The sequence below is a fragment of the Salmo salar genome, unplaced genomic scaffold (genome assembly GCF_905237065.1).
Source record: "Salmo salar unplaced genomic scaffold, Ssal_v3.1, whole genome shotgun sequence".
NCBI classification, from domain to species: domain Eukaryota; kingdom Metazoa; phylum Chordata; class Actinopteri; order Salmoniformes; family Salmonidae; genus Salmo; species Salmo salar.
The window spans coordinates 15739-36291 of record NW_025547738.1 but is presented as its reverse complement, the minus strand read 5'-3'; the positions used below and the strand labels follow the sequence as shown (position 1 = coordinate 36291).

The window sequence follows — 20553 nt, the reverse complement described above, 5'->3', positions numbered from 1 at the left end:
AATGGAGGGGCCTGGTACAGCGTGCCCGGAGGTAAAACACACAGACAGACACTAGCTTCACCTAGGGAGAGGCCTGGTACAGCGTGCCCGGAGGTAAAACACACAGACAGACACTAGCTTCACCAATGGAGAGGCCTGGTACAGCGTGCCCGGAGGTAAAACACACAGACAGACACTAGCTTCACCTAGGGAGAGGCCTGGTACAGCGTGCCCGGAGGTAAAACACACAGACAGACACTAGCTTCACCTAGGGAGAGGCCTGGTACAGCGTGCCCGGAGGTAAAACACACAGACAGACACTAGCTTCACCTAGGGAGAGGCCTGGTACAGCGTGCCCGGAGGTAAAACACACAGACAGACACTAGCTTCACCTAGCTTCCAATGGAGGGGCCTGGTACAGCGTGCCCGGAGGTAAAACACACAGACAGACACTAGCTTCACCTACGGACACTAGCTTCACCAATGGAGAGGCCTGGTACAGCGTGCCCGGAGGTAAAACACACAGACAGACACTAGCTTCACCTAATGGAGGGGCCTGGTACAGCGTGCCCGGAGGTAAAACACACAGACAGACACTAGCTTCACCTAGGGAGAGGCCTGGTACAGCGTGCCCGGAGGTAAAACACACAGACAGACACTAGCTTCACCTAGGGAGAGGCCTGGTACAGCGTGCCCGGAGGTAAAACACACAGACAGACACTAGCTTCACCTAGGGAGGGGCCTGGTACAGCGTGCCCGGAGGTAACACACACAGACAGACACTAGCTTCACCTAGGGAGGGGCCTGGTACAGCGTGCCCGGAGGTAAAACACACAGACAGACACTAGCTTCACCTAGGGAGAGGCCTGGTACAGCGTGCCCGGAGGTAAAACACACAGACAGACACTAGCTTCACCTAGGGAGAGGCCTGGTACAGCGTGCCCGGAGGTAAAACACACAGACAGACACTAGCTTCACCAATGGAGGGGCCTGGTACAGCGTGCCCGGAGGTAAAACACACAGACAGACACTAGCTTCACCTAGGGAGAGGCCTGGTACAGCGTGCCCGGAGGTAAAACACACAGACAGACACTAGCTTCACCTATGGAGAGGCCTGGTACAGCGTGCCCGGAGGTAAAACACACAGACAGACACTAGCTTCACCTAGGGAGGGGCCTGGTACAGCGTGCCCGGAGGTAAAACACACAGACAGACACTAGCTTCACCTAGGGAGGGGCCTGGTACAGCGTGCCCGGAGGTAACACACACAGACAGACACTAGCTTCACCTAGGGAGAGGCCTGGTACAGCGTGCCCGGAGGTAAAACACACAGACAGACACTAGCTTCACCAATGGAGGGGCCTGGTACAGCGTGCCCGGAGGTAAAACACACAGACAGACACTAGCTTCACCTAGGGAGAGGCCTGGTACAGCGTGCCCGGAGGTAAAACACACAGACAGACACTAGCTTCACCAATGGAGGGGCCTGGTACAGCGTGCCCGGAGGTAAAACACACAGACAGACACTAGCTTCACCTAGGGAGAGGCCTGGTACAGCGTGCCCGGAGGTAAAACACACAGACAGACACTAGCTTCACCAATGGAGGGGCCTGGTACAGCGTGCCCGGAGGTAAAACACACAGACAGACACTAGCTTCACCTAGGGAGGGGCCTGGTACAGCGTGCCCGGAGGTAAAACACACAGACAGACACTAGCTTCACCAATGGAGGGGCCTGGTACAGCGTGCCCGGAGGTAAAACACACAGACAGACACTAGCTTCACCTAGGGAGAGGCCTGGTACAGCGTGCCCGGAGGTAAAACACACAGACAGACACTAGCTTCACCTAGGGAGAGGCCTGGTACAGCGTGCCCGGAGGTAAAACACACAGACAGACACTAGCTTCACCTAGGGAGAGGCCTGGTACAGCGTGCCCGGAGGTAAAACACACAGACAGATACTAGCTTCACCTACGGACACTAGCTTCACCAATGGAGGGGCCTGGTACAGCGTGCCCGGAGGTAAAACACACAGACAGACACTAGCTTCACCTACGGACACTAGCTTCACCAATGGAGGGGCCTGGTACAGCGTGCCCGGAGGTAAAACACACAGACAGACACTAGCTTCACCTACGGACACTAGCTTCACCAATGGAGGGGCCTGGTACAGCGTGCCCGGAGGTAAAACACACAGACAGACACTAGCTTCACCTACGGACACTAGCTTCACCAATGGAGGGGCCTGGTACAGCGTGCCCGGAGGTAAAACACACAGACAGACACTAGCTTCACCTACGGACACTAGCTTCACCAATGGAGGGGCCTGGTACAGCGTGCCCGGAGGTAAAACACACAGACAGACACTAGCTTCACCTAGGGAGGGGCCTGGTACAGCGTGCCCGGAGGTAAAACACACAGACAGACACTAGCTTCACCTAGGGAGAGGCCTGGTACAGCGTGCCCGGAGGTAAAACACACAGACAGACACTAGCTTCACCTAGGGAGAGGCCTGGTACAGCGTGCCCGGAGGTAAAACACACAGACAGACACTAGCTTCACCTACGGACACTAGCTTCACCTAGGGAGAGGCCTGGTACAGCGTGCCCGGAGGTAAAACACACAGACAGACACTAGCTTCACCTAGGGAGAGGCCTGGTACAGCGTGCCCGGAGGTAAAACACACAGACAGACACTAGCTTCACCTACAGACACTAGCTTCACCTAGGGAGAGGCCTGGTACAGCGTGCCCGGAGGTAAAACACACAGACAGACACTAGCTTCACCTACGGACACTAGCTTCACCTACGGAGAGGCCTGGTACAGCGTGCCCGGAGGTAAAACACACAGACAGACACTAGCTTCACCTAGGGAGAGGCCTGGTACAGCGTGCCCGGAGGTAAAACACACAGACAGACACTAGCTTCACCTAGGGAGAGGCCTGGTACAGCGTGCCCGGAGGTAAAACACACAGACAGACACTAGCTTCACCTACGGACACTAGCTTCACCTACGGAGAGGCCTGGTACAGCGTACCCGGAGGTAAAACACACAGACAGACACTAGCTTCACCTAGGGAGAGGCCTGGTACAGCGTGCCCGGAGGTAAAACACACAGACAGACACTAGCTTCACCTAGGGAGAGGCCTGGTACAGCGTGCCCGGAGGTAAAACACACAGACAGACACTAGCTTCACCTAGGGAGGGGCCTGGTACAGCGTGCCCGGAGGTAAAACACACAGACAGACACTAGCTTCACCTAGGGAGGGGCCTGGTACAGCGTGCCCGGAGGTAACACACACAGACAGACACTAGCTTCACCTAGGGAGAGGCCTGGTACAGCGTGCCCGGAGGTAAAACACACAGACAGACACTAGCTTCACCAATGGAGGGGCCTGGTACAGCGTGCCCGGAGGTAAAACACACAGACAGACACTAGCTTCACCTAGGGAGAGGCCTGGTACAGCGTGCCCGGAGGTAAAACACACAGACAGACACTAGCTTCACCAATGGAGGGGCCTGGTACAGCGTGCCCGGAGGTAAAACACACAGACAGACACTAGCTTCACCTAGGGAGAGGCCTGGTACAGCGTGCCCGGAGGTAAAACACACAGACAGACACTAGCTTCACCAATGGAGGGGCCTGGTACAGCGTGCCCGGAGGTAAAACACACAGACAGACACTAGCTTCACCTAGGGAGGGGCCTGGTACAGCGTGCCCGGAGGTAAAACACACAGACAGACACTAGCTTCACCAATGGAGGGGCCTGGTACAGCGTGCCCGGAGGTAAAACACACAGACAGACACTAGCTTCACCTAGGGAGAGGCCTGGTACAGCGTGCCCGGAGGTAAAACACACAGACAGACACTAGCTTCACCTAGGGAGAGGCCTGGTACAGCGTGCCCGGAGGTAAAACACACAGACAGACACTAGCTTCACCTAGGGAGAGGCCTGGTACAGCGTGCCCGGAGGTAAAACACACAGACAGATACTAGCTTCACCTACGGACACTAGCTTCACCAATGGAGGGGCCTGGTACAGCGTGCCCGGAGGTAAAACACACAGACAGACACTAGCTTCACCTCACGGACACTAGCTTCACCAATGGAGGGGCCTGGTACAGCGTGCCCGGAGGTAAAACACACAGACAGACACTAGCTTCACCTACGGACACTAGCTTCACCATTGGAGGGGCCTGGTACAGCGTGCCCGGAGGTAAAACACACAGACAGACACTAGCTTCACCTACGGACACTAGCTTCACCAATGGAGGGGCCTGGTACAGCGTGCCCGGAGGTAAAACACACAGACAGACACTAGCTTCACCTACGGACACTAGCTTCACCAATGGAGGGGCCTGGTACAGCGTGCCCGGAGGTAAAACACACAGACAGACACTAGCTTCACCTAGGGAGGGGCCTGGTACAGCGTGCCCAGAGGTAAAACACACAGACAGACACTAGCTTCACCTAGGGAGAGGCCTGGTACAGCGTGCCCGGAGGTAAAACACACAGACAGACACTAGCTTCACCTAGGGAGAGGCCTGGTACAGCGTGCCCGGAGGTAAAACACACAGACAGACACTAGCTTCACCTACGGACACTAGCTTCACCTAGGGAGAGGCCTGGTACAGCGTGCCCGGAGGTAAAACACACAGACAGACACTAGCTTCACCTAGGGAGAGGCCTGGTACAGCGTGCCCGGAGGTAAAACACACAGACAGACACTAGCTTCACCTACGGACACTAGCTTCACCTAGGGAGAGGCCTGGTACAGCGTGCCCGGAGGTAAAACACACAGACAGACACTAGCTTCACCTACGGACACTAGCTTCACCTACGGAGAGGCCTGGTACAGCGTACCCGGAGGTAAAACACACAGACAGACACTAGCTTCACCTACGGACACTAGCTTCACCTAGGGAGAGGCCTGGTACAGCGTGCCCGGAGGTAAAACACACAGACAGACACTAGCTTCACCTACGGACACTAGCTTCACCAATGGAGGGGCCTGGTACAGCGTGCCCGGAGGTAAAACACACAGACAGACACTAGCTTCACCTACGGACACTAGCTTCACCTACGGACACTAGCTTCACCTACGGAGGGGCCTGGTACAGTGTAACACACACACAGACACTAGCTTCACCTACGGACACTAGCTTCACCTACGGAGAGGCCTGGTACAGCGTGCCCGGAGGTAACACACACAGACAGACACTAGCTTCACCTACGGAGGGGCCTGGTACAGCATAACACACAGACAGACACTAGCTTCACCTACGGAGGGGCCTGGTACAGCATAACACACAGACAGACGCTAGCTTCACCTACGGACACTAGCTTCACAGTAGGTAACCTGTGTAGTGTCAGTAGGTTACCTGTGTAGTGTAGTAGTCTCAGTAGGTTACCTGTGTAGTGTAGTAGTCTCAGTAGGATACCTGTGTAGTCTCAGTAGGATACCTGTGTAGTCTCAGTAGGTTACCTGTGTAGTATTCTCAGTAGGTTACCTGTGTAGTCTCAGTAAGTTACCTGTGTAGTGTAGTAGTCTCAGTAGGTTACCTGTGTAGTCTCAGTAGGTTACCTGTGTAGTCTCAGTAGGTTACCTGTGTAGTGTAGTAGTCTCAGTAGGTTACCTGTGTAGTCTCAGTAGGTTACCTGTGTAGTGTAGTAGGTTACCTGTGTAGTGTGGTAGTCTCAGTAGGTTACCTGTGTAGTGTAGTAGGTTACCTGTGTAGTGTAGTAGTCTCAGTAGGTTACCTTTGTAGTGTAGTAGTCTCAGTAGGTTACCTGTGTAGTGTAGTAGTCTCAGTAGGTTACCTGTAGAGTCTCAGTAGGTTACCTGTGTAGTCTCAGTAGGTTACCTGTGTAGTCTCAGTAGGTTACCTGTGTAGTGTAGTAGTCTCAGTAGGTTACCTGTGTAGTGTGGTAGTCTCAGTAGGTTACCTGTGTAGTCTCAGTAGGTTACCTGTGTAGTCTCAGTGGGTTACCTGTGTAGTCTCAGTAGGTTACCTGTGTAGTGTAGTAGTCTCAGTAGGTTACCTGTGTAGTGTAGTAGTCTCAGTAGGTTACCTGTGTAGTGTGGTAGTCTCAGTAGGTTACCTGTGTAGTGTAGTAGTCTCAGTAGGTTACCTGTGTAGTGTCAGTAGGTTACCTGTGTTGTCTCCGTAGGTTACCTGTGTAGTGTAGTAGTCTCAGTAGGTTACCTGTGTAGTGTAGTAGTCTCAGTAGGTTACCTGTGTAGTGTAGTAGTCTCAGTAGGTTACCTGTGTAGTCTCAGTAGGATACCTGTGTAGTCTCAGTAGGTTACCTGTGTAGTCTCAGTAGGTTACCTGTGTAGTCTCAGTAGGTTACCTGTGTAGTGTAGTAGTCTCAGTAGGTTACCTGTGTAGTCTCAGTAGGTTACCTGTGTAGTCTCAGTAGGTTACCTGTGTAGTGTAGTAGTCTCAGTAGGTTACCTGTGTAGTCTCAGTAGGTTACCTGTGTAGTGTAGTAGTCTCAGTAGGTTGCAGTTCTTAATGCAGCTGGTGGCCACCAGATACTGACTGTTACTTTTGATTTTGACCCCCTCTCTGTTCAGGGACACATTATTCCAGTTCTGTTAGTCACATGTCTGTGGAACTGGTTCAGTTTATGTCTCAGTTGTTGAATCTTTTGTTCACACAAATATTTACACATTTTCAGTTTGCTCAGTTTATCTCTCCCTCCCTCCCTCCCTCCCTCCCTCCCTCCCTCCCTCCCTCCCTCCCCTCTCCCTCCCCTCTCTTCCTCCCTCCCTCCCTCCCCTCTCTTCCTCCCTTGCTCCCTCCCTCCCTCCCCTCTCCCTCCCTCCCTCCCCCTCTCCCCTCTTTCCTTCCCTCCCTCCCTCCCTACCTTGCTCCATCCCTCCCTCCCTCCCTCCCTCCCTCCCTCCCTCCCTCCCTCCCTCCCTCCCTCCCTCCCCCCCTCCCTCCCTCCCCCTCTCCCCTCCCTCCCTCCCTCCCTCCCTCCCTCCCTCCCTCCCTCCCTCCCTCCCCCTCTCCCCTCCCTCCCTCCCTCTCCCATCCCTCCCCTCCCCTCCCTCCCTCCCTCCCTCCCTCCCCCTCCCTCCCCTCCCTCCCTCCTCTCCCCAGGCATGCAGGATTTTAACTACCTGAGCAGTAATTGTTTTGAGATAACTCTGGAGCTGAGCTGTGACAAGTTTCCTGCTGAAGAAACACTGAAGACTTATTGGGAGGAGAACCGCAACTCCCTGGTCAATTACATAGAGCAGGTACACACACACACCACACACACACACACACACACACACACACACACACACACACACACACACACACACACACACACACACACACACACACACACACACACACACACACACACACACACACACACACACACACACACACACACGTCATCATTTACATAAATATGTCTCATTTTACCAAAACATGAATGGTGTGTGTGTGTGTGTGTGTGTGTGTGTGTGTGTGTGTGTGTGTGTGTGTGTGTGTGTGTGTGTGTGTGTGTGTGTGTGTGTGTGTGTGTGTGTGTGTGTGTGTGTGTGTGTGTGTGTGTGTGTGTGTGTGTGTGTGGTGTGTGTGGTGTGTGTGTGTGTGGTGTGTGTGGTATGTGTGTGTGTGGTGTGTGTGGTGTGTGTGTGTGTGTGTGGTGTGTGTGTGTGTGTGTGGTGTGTGTGTGTGTGTGTGTGTGTGTGTGGTGTGTGTGTGTGTGTGTGTGGTGTGTGTGTGTGTGTGTGTGTGTGTGTGTGTGTGTGGTGTGTGTGTGTGTTGTGTGTGTGTGTGTGTGTGGTGTGTGTGTGTGTGTGTGTGTGTGTGTGTGTGTGTGTGTGGTGTGTGTGTGTGTGTGTGTGTGTGTGGTGTGTGTGTGTGTGTGTGTGTGTGTGTGTGTGTGTGTGTGTGTGTGTGTGTGTGTGTGTGTGTGTGTGTGTGTGTGTGTGTGTGTGGTGTGTGTGTGTGTGTGTGTGTGTGTGTGTGTGTGTGTGTGTGTGTGTGTGTGTGTGTGTGGTGTGTGTGTGTGTGTGTGTGTGTGTGTGTGTGTGTGTGTGTGTGTGTGTGTGTGGTGTGTGTGTGTGTGTGTGTGTGGTGTGTGTGTGTGTGTGTGTGTGTGTGTGTGTGTGTGTGTGTGTGTGTGGTGTTTGTGTGTGTGTGTGGTGTGTGGTGTATGTGTGTGTGTGTGTGGTGTGTGTGTGTGTGTGTGTGTGTGTGTGTGTGTGTGGTGTGTGTGTGTGTGTGTGTGTGTGTGTGTGTGTGTGTGTGTGTGTGGTGTGTGTGTGTGTGTGTGTGTGTGTGTGTGTGGTGTGTGTGTGTGTGTGTGTGTGTGTGTGTGTGTGTGTGTGTGTGTGTGTGTGTGTGTGTGTGTGTGTGTGTGTGTGTGGTGTGTGTGGATGTGTGTGTGTGGTGTGTGTGGTGTGTGTGTGTGTGTGTGTGTGTGTGTGTGTGTGTGTGGTGTTTGTGTGTGTGTGTGGTGTGTGGTGTATGTGTGTGTGTGTGTGGTGTGTGTGTGTGTGTGTGTGTGTGTGTGTGTGTGTGTGTGTGTGTGTGTGTGTGTGTGTGTGTGTGTGTGTGTGTGTGTGTGTGTGTGTGTGTGTGTGTGTGTGTGTGTGTGTGTGTGTGTGTGTGTGTGTGTGTGTGTGTGTGTGTGTGTGTGTGTGTGTGTGTGTGTGTGTGTGTGTGTGTGTGTGTGTGTGTGGTGTGTGTGGGTGTGTGTGTGTGGTGTGTGTGTGTGTGTGTGTGTGTGTGTGTGTGTGTGTGTGTGTGTGTGTGTGTGTGTGTGTGTGTGTGGTGTGTGGTGTATGTGTGTGTGTGTGTGGTGTGTGTGTGTGTGTGTGTGTGTGTGTGTGTGTGTGTGTGTGTGTGTGTGTGTGTGTGTGTGTGTGTGTGTGGTGTGTGTGTGTGTGTGTGTGTGTGTGTGTGTGTGTGTGTGTGTGTGTGTGTGTGTGTGTGTGTGTGTGTGTGTGTGTGTGTGTGTGTGTGTGTGTGTGTGTGTGTGTGTGTGTGTGTGTGTGTGTGTGTGTGTGTGTGGTGTGTGTGGGTGTGTGTGTGTGGTGTGTGTGTGTGTGTGTGTGTGTGTGTGTGTGTGTGTGTGTGTGTGTGTGGTGTTTGTGTGTGTGTGTGGTGTGTGGTGTATGTGTGTGTGTGTGTGTGTGTGTGTGTGTGTGTGTGTGTGTGTGTGTGTGTGTGTGTGTGTGTGTGTGTGTGTGTGTGTGTGTGTGTGTGTGTGTGTGTGTGTGTGTGTGTGTGTGTGTGTGTGTGTGGTGTATGTGTGTGTGTGTGTGTGTGTGTGTGTGTGTGTGTGTAGGTGCATCGTGGTGTGAAGGGCTTTGTGCGTGACCTTCAGGGCGGAGCCATCTTTAACGCCTCCATCTCAGTGGAGGGCATCGACCATGACATCACTACAGGTACAGCCAATCCCAGCCCTCCTAACGGGTTACTGTGAAACATAGTGTTGATTGGAGAAAACCCTCTCATATTGATCATTGGTTATTGATTATTATGATATTGATTAGAGTTTATTGATTATTATCATATTGATCAATGGTTATTGATTATTATGATATTGATTAGAGTTTATTGATTATTATGATATTGATAATTGGTTATTGATTATTATGATATTGATTAGAGTTTATTGATTATTATCATATTGATTAGAGGTTATTGATTATTATGATATTGATTAGAGGTTATTGATTATTATGATATTGATCATTGGTTATTGATTATTATGATATTGATTAGAGTTTATTGATTATTATCATATTGATCATAGGTTATTGATTATTATGATATTGATTAGAGTTTATTGATTATTATGATATTGATAAATGGTTATTGATTATTATGATATTGATAAATGGTTATTGATTATTATGATATTGATAAATGGTTATTGATTATTATGATATTGATTAGAGTTTATTGATTATTATCATATTGATTAGAGGTTATTGATTATTATGATATTGATCATTGGTTATTGATTATTATGATATTGATTAGAGTTCATTGATTATTATCATATTGATCATAGGTTATTGATTATTATGATATTGATTAGAGTTTATTGATTATTATGATATTGATAAATGGTTATTGATTATTATGATATTGATAAATGGTTATTGATTATCATGATATTGATAAATGGTTATTGATTATTATGATATTGATAATTGGTTATTGATTATTATGATATTGATAAATGGTTATTGATTATTATGATATTGATTAGAGTTTATTGATTATTATATTGATTGGAGTTTATTGATTATTACCATATTGATTCGAATTTATTGATTATTATGATATTGATTAGAGTTGATTGATTATTATGATATTGATTAGAGTTGATTGATTATTATGATATTGATCATAGTTAATGACTTTGATAATGATATTTATAGTTGAGTATTGATTATCAATGTGTTGATTACTAATGTACTTTATTATTACTTTTATTATTATTATTGTAGCTAAGTACGGTGATAATGATATTGATTATTGATTCTGATTGTGTATTGATAACAGCTAAAGAAGGTAGTAATATGTTATTGATGATTGTGTATTGATAACAGCTAAAGAAGGCAGTGATATGTTATTGATGATTGTGTATTGATAACAGCTAAAGAAGGTATTAATATGTTATTGATTGTGATTGTGTATTGATAACAGCTATAGAAGGCAGTGATATGTTATTGATTGTGATTGTGTATTGATAACAGCTATAGAAGGCAGTGATATGTTATTGATTGTGATTGTGTATTGATAACAGCTATAGAAGGCAGTGATATGTGATTGATGATTGTGTATTGATAACAGCTATAGAAGGCAGTGATATGTTATTGATGATTGTGTATTGATAACAGCTATAGAAGGCAGTGATATGTTATTGATTGTGATTGTGTATTGATAACAGCTAAAGAAGGCAGTGATATGTTATTGATTGTGATTGTGTATTGATAACAGCTATAGAAGGCAGTGATATGTTATTGATTGTGATTGTGTATTGATAACAGCTATAGAAGGTATTAATATGTTATTGATTGTGATTGTGTATTGATAACAGCTAAGGACGGAGACTACTGGCGTCTCCTGGCAGCAGGGAACTACAAGGTATCTGCTTCGGCTCCTGGTTACCTGACTGTCATCAAGAAGGTGGCTGTCCCCTACAGTCCTGCTATTAGGGTAAGAACCATGATACTGTGACAACAACAACCCATAATACCGTGACAACCATAATAACATGACAACAGCTATGTTCAGTAGTAGTTAACATGACAACAGTATGTTCAGTAGTAGTTACCATGACAACAGCATGTTCAGTAATAGTTACCATGACAACAGCTATGTTCAGTAGTAGTTACCATGACAACAGCATGTTCAGTAGTAGTTACCATGACAACAGCATGTTCAGTAATAGTTACCATGACAACAGCTGTGTTCAGTAATAGTTACCTTGACAACAGCTATGTTCAGTAATAGTTACCTTGACAACAGTATGTTCAGCAGTAGTTACCATGACAACAGCTATGTTCAGTAGTAGTTACCTTGACAACAGCTATGTTCAGTAATAGTTACCTTGACAACAGTATGTTCAGCAGTAGTTACCATGACAACAGTATGTTCAGTAGTAGTTAACATGACAACAGCTATGTTCAGTAGTAGTTACCTTGACAACAGCTATGTTCAGTAATAGTTACCTTGACAACAGTATGTTCAGCAGTAGTTACCATGACAACAGTATGTTCAGTAGTAGTTACCTTGACAACAGTATGTTCAGTAGTAGTTACCATGACAACAGTATGTTCAGTAGTAGTTAACATGACAAAAGTATTTTCAGTAGTAGTTACCATGACAACAGTATGTTCAGTAGTAGTTACCTTGACAACAGCCATTATCCACAGACCGTCTAACCTGTGTGTGTGTGTGTGTGTGTGTGTGTGTGTGTGTGTGTATGTGTGTGTCTGTGTGTGTGTGTGTGTGTGTGTGTGGTGTGTGTCTGTGTGTGTGTGTGTGTGTGGTGTGTGTCTGTGTGTGTGTGTGTGTGTGTGTATGTGTCTGTGTGTGTGTGTGTGTGTGTGTGTGTGTGTGTGTGTGTGTGTGTGTGTGTGTGGTGTGGTGTGTGTGTGTGTGTGGTGGTGGTGTGTGGTGTGGTGTGGTGTGGTGTGGTGTGTGTGTGTGTGTGTGTGTGTGTGTGTGTGTGTGTGTGTGTGTGTGTGTGTGTGTGTGTGTGTCTGTGTGTGTGTGTGTGTGTGTGTGTGTGTGTGTGTGTGTGTCTGTATGTGTGTGTCTGTGTGTGTGTGGTGTGTGTGTGTGTGTGTGTGTGTGTGTGTGTGTCTCCAGGTGGACTTTGAGCTGGAGTCCTTGGTGGAGCGGAAGGAAGTTGAAAAAGAGGAACTGATGGACTGGTGGAAGATGATGTCAGAGACACTCAACTTCTGAACACTCTGATTGGTCCACAGGGCCACCGGCACGTCTGTGATTGGTTGACAGGTTGATCGACGTGTGCGTCTGCAAATGGATGTACTATATTGTGTGTTGTCCCGCACCTCTGTACAGGTCTTCTCTTGATTTGAGTTTTTCTGTGTTTATTTACATTTTGGTTTAATGGTTAATGTTGTTGTCAGGGGTTACCCCATTCCAGGGGGCTCCAACCCTTTTCTAGCATGCGAACTACACTTTATTAACCTAGCTTTCCCCTCTTCTCCCCTACAACTCTTCCCCTGGTCCTTAGTGTACTAGAGGAAGTAGTGGTCATCTCTTCCCCTGGTCCTTAGTGTACTAGAGGAAGTAGTGGTCATCTCTTCCCCTGGTCCTTAGTGTACTAGAGGAAGTAGTGGTCATCTCTTCCCCTGGTCCTTAGTGTACTAGAGGAAGTAGTGGTCATCTCTTCCCTGGTCCTTAGTGTACTAGAGGAAGTAGTGGTCATCTCTTCCCCTGGTCCTTAGTGTACTAGAGGAAGTAGTGTTATCATCTCTTCCCTGGTCCTTAGTGTACTAGAGGAAGTAGTGGTCATCTCTTCCCCTGGTCCTTAGTGTACTAGAGGAAGTAGTGGTCATCTCTTCCCTGGTCCTTAGTGTACTAGAGGAAGTAGTGGTCATCTCTTCCCCTGGTCCTTAGTGTACTAGAGGAAGTAGTGTTATCATCTCTTCCCTGGTCCTTAGTGTACTAGAGGAAGTAGTGGTCATCTCTTCCCCTGGTCCTTAGTGTACTAGAGGAAGTAGTGTTATCATCTCTTCCCCTGGTCCTTAGTGTACTAGAGGAAGTAGTGGTCATCTCTTCCCCTGGTCCTTAGTGTACTAGAGGAAGTAGTGGTCATCTCTTCCCCTGGTCCTTAGTGTACTAGAGGAAGTAGTGTTATCATCTCTTCCCCTGGTCCTTAGTGTACTAGAGGAAGTAGTGGTCATCTCTTCCCCTGGTCCTTAGTGTACTAGAGGAAGTAGTGTTATCATCTCTTCCCTGGTCCTTAGTGTACTAGAGGAAGTAGTGGTCATCTCTTCCCTGGTCCTTAGTGTACTAGAGGAAGTAGTGGTCATCTCTTCCCCTGGTCCTTAGTGTACTAGAGGAAGTAGTGGTCAACTCTTCCCCTGGTCCTTAGTGTACTAGAGGAAGTAGTGGTCATCTCTTCCCCTGGTCCTTAGTGTACTAGAGGAAGTAGTGGTCAACTCTTCCCTGGTCCTTAGTGTACTAGAGGAAGTAGTGGTCATCTCTTCCCTGGTCCTTAGTGTACTAGAGGAAGTAGTGCACTGTGTTTCCTGTCAATATACCTGGTTAATGATGGATAATAAACAGCTCTAAGACCCTATAAAATCTGTTATTATGTTTTATGTCAATATACCTGTCACGGTTGTTGTTGGGAAAGGAGGACCAAAATGCAGCAGGTACGTGGTTGCTCATCTTTAACTTTTATTCAACTCAAAAATGAACGCCAAAATAACAAAACGAACTCACGATCAACAAACAGTCTTCTCAGGCTCACACACGCTAGACAAGAAACAATCTCCCACAAAACCTACACCAAACAATTACCCGTATATAGGACTCCCAATCAGAGGCAACGAGGAAGCACCTGCCTCCAATTGAGAGTCCCAACCCCCCATTAACCTACACATAGAAATACACTCACTCGACTAAACATAGAAATACCTAAACATAGAACATAAACCAAAACCCGGAAATAATAAATCAAACGCCCTTCAACAAACACACCACCCCGAACCACATAAAACAAATACCCCCTGCCACGTCCTGACCAAACTACAATAACAAATAACCCCTTATACTGGCCAGGACGTGACAGTACCTGGTTAATGATGGATAATAAACAGCTCTAAGACCCTATAAAATCTGGTATTATGTTTTCTCAGTTTTATCTTTCTTGGTTTTAGGTTTTGTTTTTCACTCTCAAAAATTACAATTATTCAACGAAATTAGATTAAATTAGATTACATTAGATTAAATTAGATTACATTAGATTAAATTAGATTACATTAGATTACATTAGATTACATTAGATTACATTAGATTAAATTAGATTACATTAGATTACATTAGATTAAATTAGATTACATTAGATTAAATTAGATTACATTAGATTACATTAGATTAAATTAGATTACATTAGATTAAATTAGATTACATTAGATTACATTAGATTACATTAGATTACATTAGATTAAATTAGATTACATTAGATTACATTAGATTAAATTAGATTACATTAGATTAAATTATACATTAGATTACATTAGATTAAATTAGATTACATTAGATTACATTAGATTAAATTAGATTACATTAGATTAGTTCTGAGTCCATGTCAATGCTTAAATCACATAATGAAAAAAAAAAAAGTAGGTCGAAGAAATTCGATTTTGGGGTGTAGCGTCTGGCCCTTTAATTGTTCGTCTGGCCCTTTAATTGCGCGTCTGGCCCTTTAATTGCGCGTCTGGCCCTTTAATTGTGCGTCTGGCCCTTTAATTGCGCGTCTGGCCCTTTAATTGCGCGTCTGGCCCTTTAATTGCGTGTCTGGCCCTTTAATTGCGCGTCTGGCCCTTTAATTGCGCGTCTGGCCCTTTAATTGCGCGTCTGGCGTCTGGCCCTTTAATTGCGCGTCTGGCCCTTTAATTGCGCGTCTGGCCCTTTAATTGCGCGTCTGGCCCTTTAATTGCGCGTCTGGCCCTTTAATTGCGCGTCTGGCCCTTTAATAGTGCGTCTGGCCCTTTAATTGCGCCGTCTGGCCCTTTAATTGCGCCGTCTGGCCCTTTAATTGCGCCGTCTGGCCCTTTAATTGCGGCGTCTGGCGTCTGGCCCTTTAATTGCGGCGTCTGGCCCTTTAATTGCGCGTCTGGCCCTTTAATTGCGCGTCTGGCCCTTTAATTGCGCGTCTGGCCCTTTAATTGCGCGTCTGGCCCTTTAATTGTGCGTCTGGTCCTTTAATTGCGCGTCTGGCCCTTTAATTGCGCGTCTGGCCCTTTAATTGTGCGTCTGGTCCTTTAATTGCGCGTCTGGCCCTTTAATTGCGCGTCTGGCCCTTTAATTGCGGCGTCTGGCCCTTTAATTGCGCCGTCTGGCCCTTTAATTGTGCGTCTGGCCCTTTAATTGTGCGTCTGGCCATTTAATTGCGCGTCTGGCCCTTTAATTGCGCGTCTGCCCTTTAATTGCGCCGTCTGGCCCTTTAATTCCGCGTCTGGTCCTTTAATTGTGCGTCTGGCCCTTTAATTGTGCGTCTGGTCCTTTAATTGTGCGTCTGGCCCTTTAATTGCGCGTCTGGCCCTTTAATTGCGCGTCTGGCCCTTTAATTGTGCGTCTGGCCCTTTAATTGTGCGTCTGGCCCTTTAATTGCGCGTCTGGTCCTTTAATTGTGCGTCTGGCCCTTTAATTGCGCGTCTGGCCCTTTAATTGCGCGTCTGGCCCTTTAATTGCGCGTCTGGCCCTTTAATTGCGCGTCTGGTCCTTTAATTGCGCGTCTGGCCCTTTAATTGTGCGTCTGGCCCTTTAATTGTGCGTCTGGCCCTTTAATTGTGCGTCTGGCCCTTTAATTGCGCATCTGGCCCTTTAATTGCGCGTCTGGCCCTTTAATTGCGCGTCTGGTCCTTTAATTGGGGTGTAATTGATTTTGGGGTGTAACTCCCCTTTAATTGTGCGTCTGGTGAGTGAGGGACGTCCCATCTAATGTACCACCGGTTTAGTGAAGTTTTCAAACACCAAATAATACATACAGCTCATATACTTCCTCATGAATATACTTCTGCCAGGTCAGACAACTTTAAAGTTAACATTTCATGGAAAAGATTTCTGGGTAACATATTCCCAGTCAACACACAAGACGGTTATCACGTCAACTTGCTACACACGGAGTGATAGACAAACACACGCACCTCACAGACGGACAGGGGCAATATTACTGGAAAATTAATTGGCAGATATTGTGATAGGATTGTCTTTTTTTAAATTTTTTAAAGGGCAATAGTGGCTAACCAGTGGGTGTTGGGATAATATCAACGTTGTGTTGATTAGTGAGTAGCTAGCATCTTGTGGTGATTCTGATATTTGTGAGATTAGTTTATGACGGTTTGAGGAGGAACAACGTGAACATTGCATGTACTTTCAGAGTAGTTTGACGAGCTGCTCGTAGAGTAAGGTACAGGTAGCTGGAGATGGACCTGTTGGAGAGCCCTGCGACCTACCCGACCTGGAAACACTCTCACACACACAGACTGATCACTGGAAAGAGACGACGATTTCGGGACGTTTGAAAAGGAACCCCCCCAGAACGTCGACATATGGCTTCCTCCACGCTCACCCCCCCCCCCCCCCAAGAAATGACAAACGATTGGCCAGCACTGCCACATCAGTTCAGAATGCTTTAGTCAGCCGTCAGAATACTGCCAGTGCAGTTCAGAATGCTGATTACTGCCAGTGCAGTTCAGAATGCTGATTACTGCCAGTCCAGTTCAGAATGCTGATTACTGCCAGTGCAGTTCAGAATGCTGAATACTGCCAGTGCAGTTCAGAATGCTGATTACTGCCAGTGCAGTTCAGAATGCTGATTACTGCCAGTCCAGTTCAGAATGCTGATTACTGCCAGTCCAGTTCAGAATGCTGATTACTGCCAGTCCAGTTCAAAATGCTGATTACTGCCAGTCCAGTTCAGAATGCTGATTACCGCCAGTCCAGTTCAGAATGCTGATTACTGCCAGTCCAGTTCAGAATGCTGATTACTGCCAGTGCAGTTCAGAATGCTGATTACCGCCAGTGCAGTTCAGAATGCTGATTACTGCCAGTCCAGTTCAGAATGCTGATTACTGCCAGTCCAGTTCAGAATGCTGATTACTGCCAGTCCAGTTCAAAATGCTGATTACTGCCAGTCCAGTTCAGAATGCTGATTACTGCCAGTCCAGTTCAGAATGCTGATTACTGCCAGTCCAGTTCAGAATGCTGATTACTGCCAGTGCAGTTCAGAATGCTGATTACTGCCAGTGCAGTTCAGAATGCTGATTACTGCCAGTCCAGTTCAGAATGCTGATTACTGCCAGTCCAGTTCAGAATGCTGATTACTGCCAGTCCAGTTCAGAATGCTGATTACTGCCAGTCCAGTTCAGAATGCTGATTACTGCCAGTGCAGTTCAGAATGCTGATTACTGCCAGTCCAGTTCAGAATGCTGATTACTGCCAGTCCAGTTCAGAATGCTGATTACTGCCAGTCCAGTTCAGAATGCTGATTACTGCCAGTCCAGTTCAGAATGCTGATTACTGCCAGTCCAGTTCAGAATGCTGATTACTGCCAGTCCAGTTCAGAATGCTGATTACTGCCAGTGCAGTTCAGAATGCTGATTACTGCCAGTGCAGTTCAGAATGCTGATTACTGCCAGTGCAGTTCAGAATGCTGATTACTGCCAGTGCAGTTCAGAATGCTGATTACTGCCAGTCCAGTTCAGAATGCTGATTACTGCCAGTGCAGTTCAGAATGCTGATTACTGCCAGTGCAGTTCAGAATGCTGATTACTGCCAGTGCAGTTCAGAATGCTGATTACTGCCAGTCCAGTTCAGAATGCTGATTACTGCCAGTGCAGTTCAGAATGCTGATTACTGCCAGTGCAGTTCAGAATGCTGATTACTGCCAGTGCAGTTCAGAATGCTGAATACTGCCAGTCCAGTTCAGAATGCTGATTACTGCCAGTCCAGTTCAGAATGCTGATTACTGCCAGTCCAGTTCAGAATGCTGATTACTGCCAGTCCAGTTCAGAATGCTGATTACTGCCAGTCCAGTTCAGAATGCTGATTACTGCCAGTCCAGTTCAGAATGCTGATTACTGCCAGTGCAGTTCAGAATGCTGATTACTGCCAGTGCAGTTCAGAATGCTGATTACTGCCAGTCCAGTTCAGAATGCTGATTACTGCCAGTGCAGTTCAGAATGCTGATTACTGCCAGTCCAGTTCAGAATGCTGATTACTGCCAGTGCAGTTCAGAATGCTGATTACTGCCAGTGCAGTTCAGAATGCTGATTACTGCCAGTCCAGTTCAGAATGCTGATTACTGCCAGTCCAGTTCAGAATGCTGATTACTGCCAGTCCAGTTCAGAATGCTGATTACTGCCAGTCCAGTTCAGAATGCTGATTACTGCCAGTGCAGTTCAGAATGCTGATTACTGCCAGTCCAGTTCAGAATGCTGATTACTGCCAGTCCAGTTCAGAATGCTGATTACTGCCAGTGCAGTTCAGAATGCTGATTACTGCCAGTCCAGTTCAGAATGCTGATTACTGCCAGTCCAGTTCAGAATGCTGATTACTGCCAGTGCAGTTCAGAATGCTGATTACTGCCAGTGCAGTTCAGAATGCTGATTACTGCCAGTCCAGTTCAGAATGCTGAATACTGCCAGTCCAGTTCAGAATGCTGATTACTGCCAGTCCAGTTCAGAATGCTGATTACTGCCAGTGCAGTTCAGAATGCTGATTACTGCCAGTCCAGTTCAGAATGCTGATTACTGCCAGTCCAGTTCAGAATGCTGATTACTGCCAGTCCAGTTCAGAATGCTGATTACTGCCAGTGCAGTTCAGAATGCTGATTACTGCCAGTCCAGTTCAGAATGCTGATTACTGCCAGTCCAGTTCAGAATGCTGATTACTGCCAGTCCAGTTCAGAATGCTGATTACCGCCAGTGCAGTTCAGAATGCTGATTACTGCCAGTCCAGTTCAGAATGCTGATTACTGCCAGTCCAGTTCAGAATGCTGATTACTGCCAGTCCAGTTCAGAATGCTGATTACTGCCAGTCCAGTTCAGAATGCTGATTACTGCCAGTCCAGTTCAGAATGCTGATTACTGCCAGTCCAGTTCAGAATGCTGATTACTGCCAGTCCAGTTCAGAATGCTGATTACCGCCAGTCCAGTTCAGAATGCTGATTACTGCCAGTCCAGTTCAGAATGCTGATTACTGCCAGTCCAGTTCAGAATGCTGATTACTGCCAGTGCAGTTCAGAATGCTGATTACTGCCAGTCCAGTTCAGAATGCTGATTACTGCCAGTCCAGTTCAGAATGCTGATTACTGCCAGTCCAGTTCAGAATGCTGATTACTGCCAGTGCAGTTCAGAATGCTGATTACTGCCAGTGCAGTTCAGAATGCTGATTACTGCCAGTGCAGTTCAGAATGCTGATTACTGCCAGTCCAGTTCAGAATGCTGATTACTGCCAGTGCAGTTCAGAATGCTGATTACTGCCAGTCCAGTTCAGAATGCTGAATACTGCCAGTCCAGTTCAGAATGCTGATTACTGCCAGTCCAGTTCAGAATGCTGATTACTGCCAGTGCAGTTCAGAATGCTGATTACTGCCAGTCCAGTTCAGAATGCTGATTACTGCCAGTCCAGTTCAGAATGCTGATTACTGCCAGTCCAGTTCAGAATGCTGATTACTGCCAGTGCAGTTCAGAATGCTGATTACTGCCAGTCCAGTTCAGAATGCTGATTACTGCCAGTGCAGTTCAGAATGCTGATTACTGCCAGTCCAGTTCAGAATGCTGATTACTGCCAGTGCAGTTCAGAATGCTGATTACTGCCAGTGCAGTTCAGAATGCTGATTACTGCCAGTGCAGTTCAGAATGCTGATTACTGCCAGTACAGTTCAGAATGCTGATTACTGCCAGTGCAGTTCAGAATGCTGATTACTGCCAGTCCAGTTCAGAATGCTGATTACTGCCAGTGCAGTTCAGAATGCTGATTACTGCCAGTGCAGTTCAGAATGCTGATTACTGCCAGTGCAGTTCAGAATGCTGATTACTGCCAGTGCAGTTCAGAATGCTGATTACTGCCAGTCCAGTTCAGAATGCTGATTACTGCCAGTGCAGTTCAGAATGCTGATTACTGCCAGTGCAGTTCAGAATGCTGATTACTGCCAGTCCAGTTCAGAATGCTGATTACTGCCAGTCCAGTTCAGAATGCTGATTACTGCCAGTCCAGTTCAGAATGCTGATTACTGCCAGTCCAGTTCAGAATGCTGATTACTGCCAGTGCAGTTCAGAATGCTGATTACTGCCAGTCCAGTTCAGAATGCTGATTACTGCCAGTGCAGTTCA

The 20553-nt window shown here is 47.3% G+C and overlaps 1 protein-coding gene and 2 long non-coding RNA genes across 3 annotated transcripts; 1 reads left to right on the top strand and 2 right to left on the bottom strand.

Moving 5' to 3' along the window:
• Positions 1-1687: 1687 nt before the first annotated feature.
• Positions 1688-3716, bottom strand: LOC123732329 (uncharacterized). The gene is made up of 3 exons (XR_006763083.1): positions 3671-3716; positions 2193-2273; positions 1688-1763 (listed from the first exon to the last, which is right to left on the bottom strand). It is a non-coding gene; the product is annotated as an uncharacterized lncRNA (long non-coding RNA).
• Positions 3717-3718: 2 nt separating this feature from the next.
• On the bottom strand, positions 3719-5209 carry LOC106592378 (uncharacterized). The gene is made up of 4 exons (XR_006763082.1): positions 5147-5209; positions 4897-5058; positions 4225-4305; positions 3719-3794 (listed from the first exon to the last, which is right to left on the bottom strand). It is a non-coding gene; the product is annotated as an uncharacterized lncRNA (long non-coding RNA).
• Positions 5210-7090: 1881 nt separating this feature from the next.
• On the top strand, positions 7091-13787 carry LOC123732328 (carboxypeptidase E; the record flags this gene model as incomplete). The annotated part of the gene is given in 4 exon segments (XM_045711538.1): positions 7091-7230; positions 9282-9381; positions 11049-11167; positions 12326-13787. Coding segments are annotated over 4 exon segments (458 nt in total), but the record flags the coding sequence as incomplete, so codon positions are not given.
• Positions 13788-20553: the final 6766 nt, after the last annotated feature.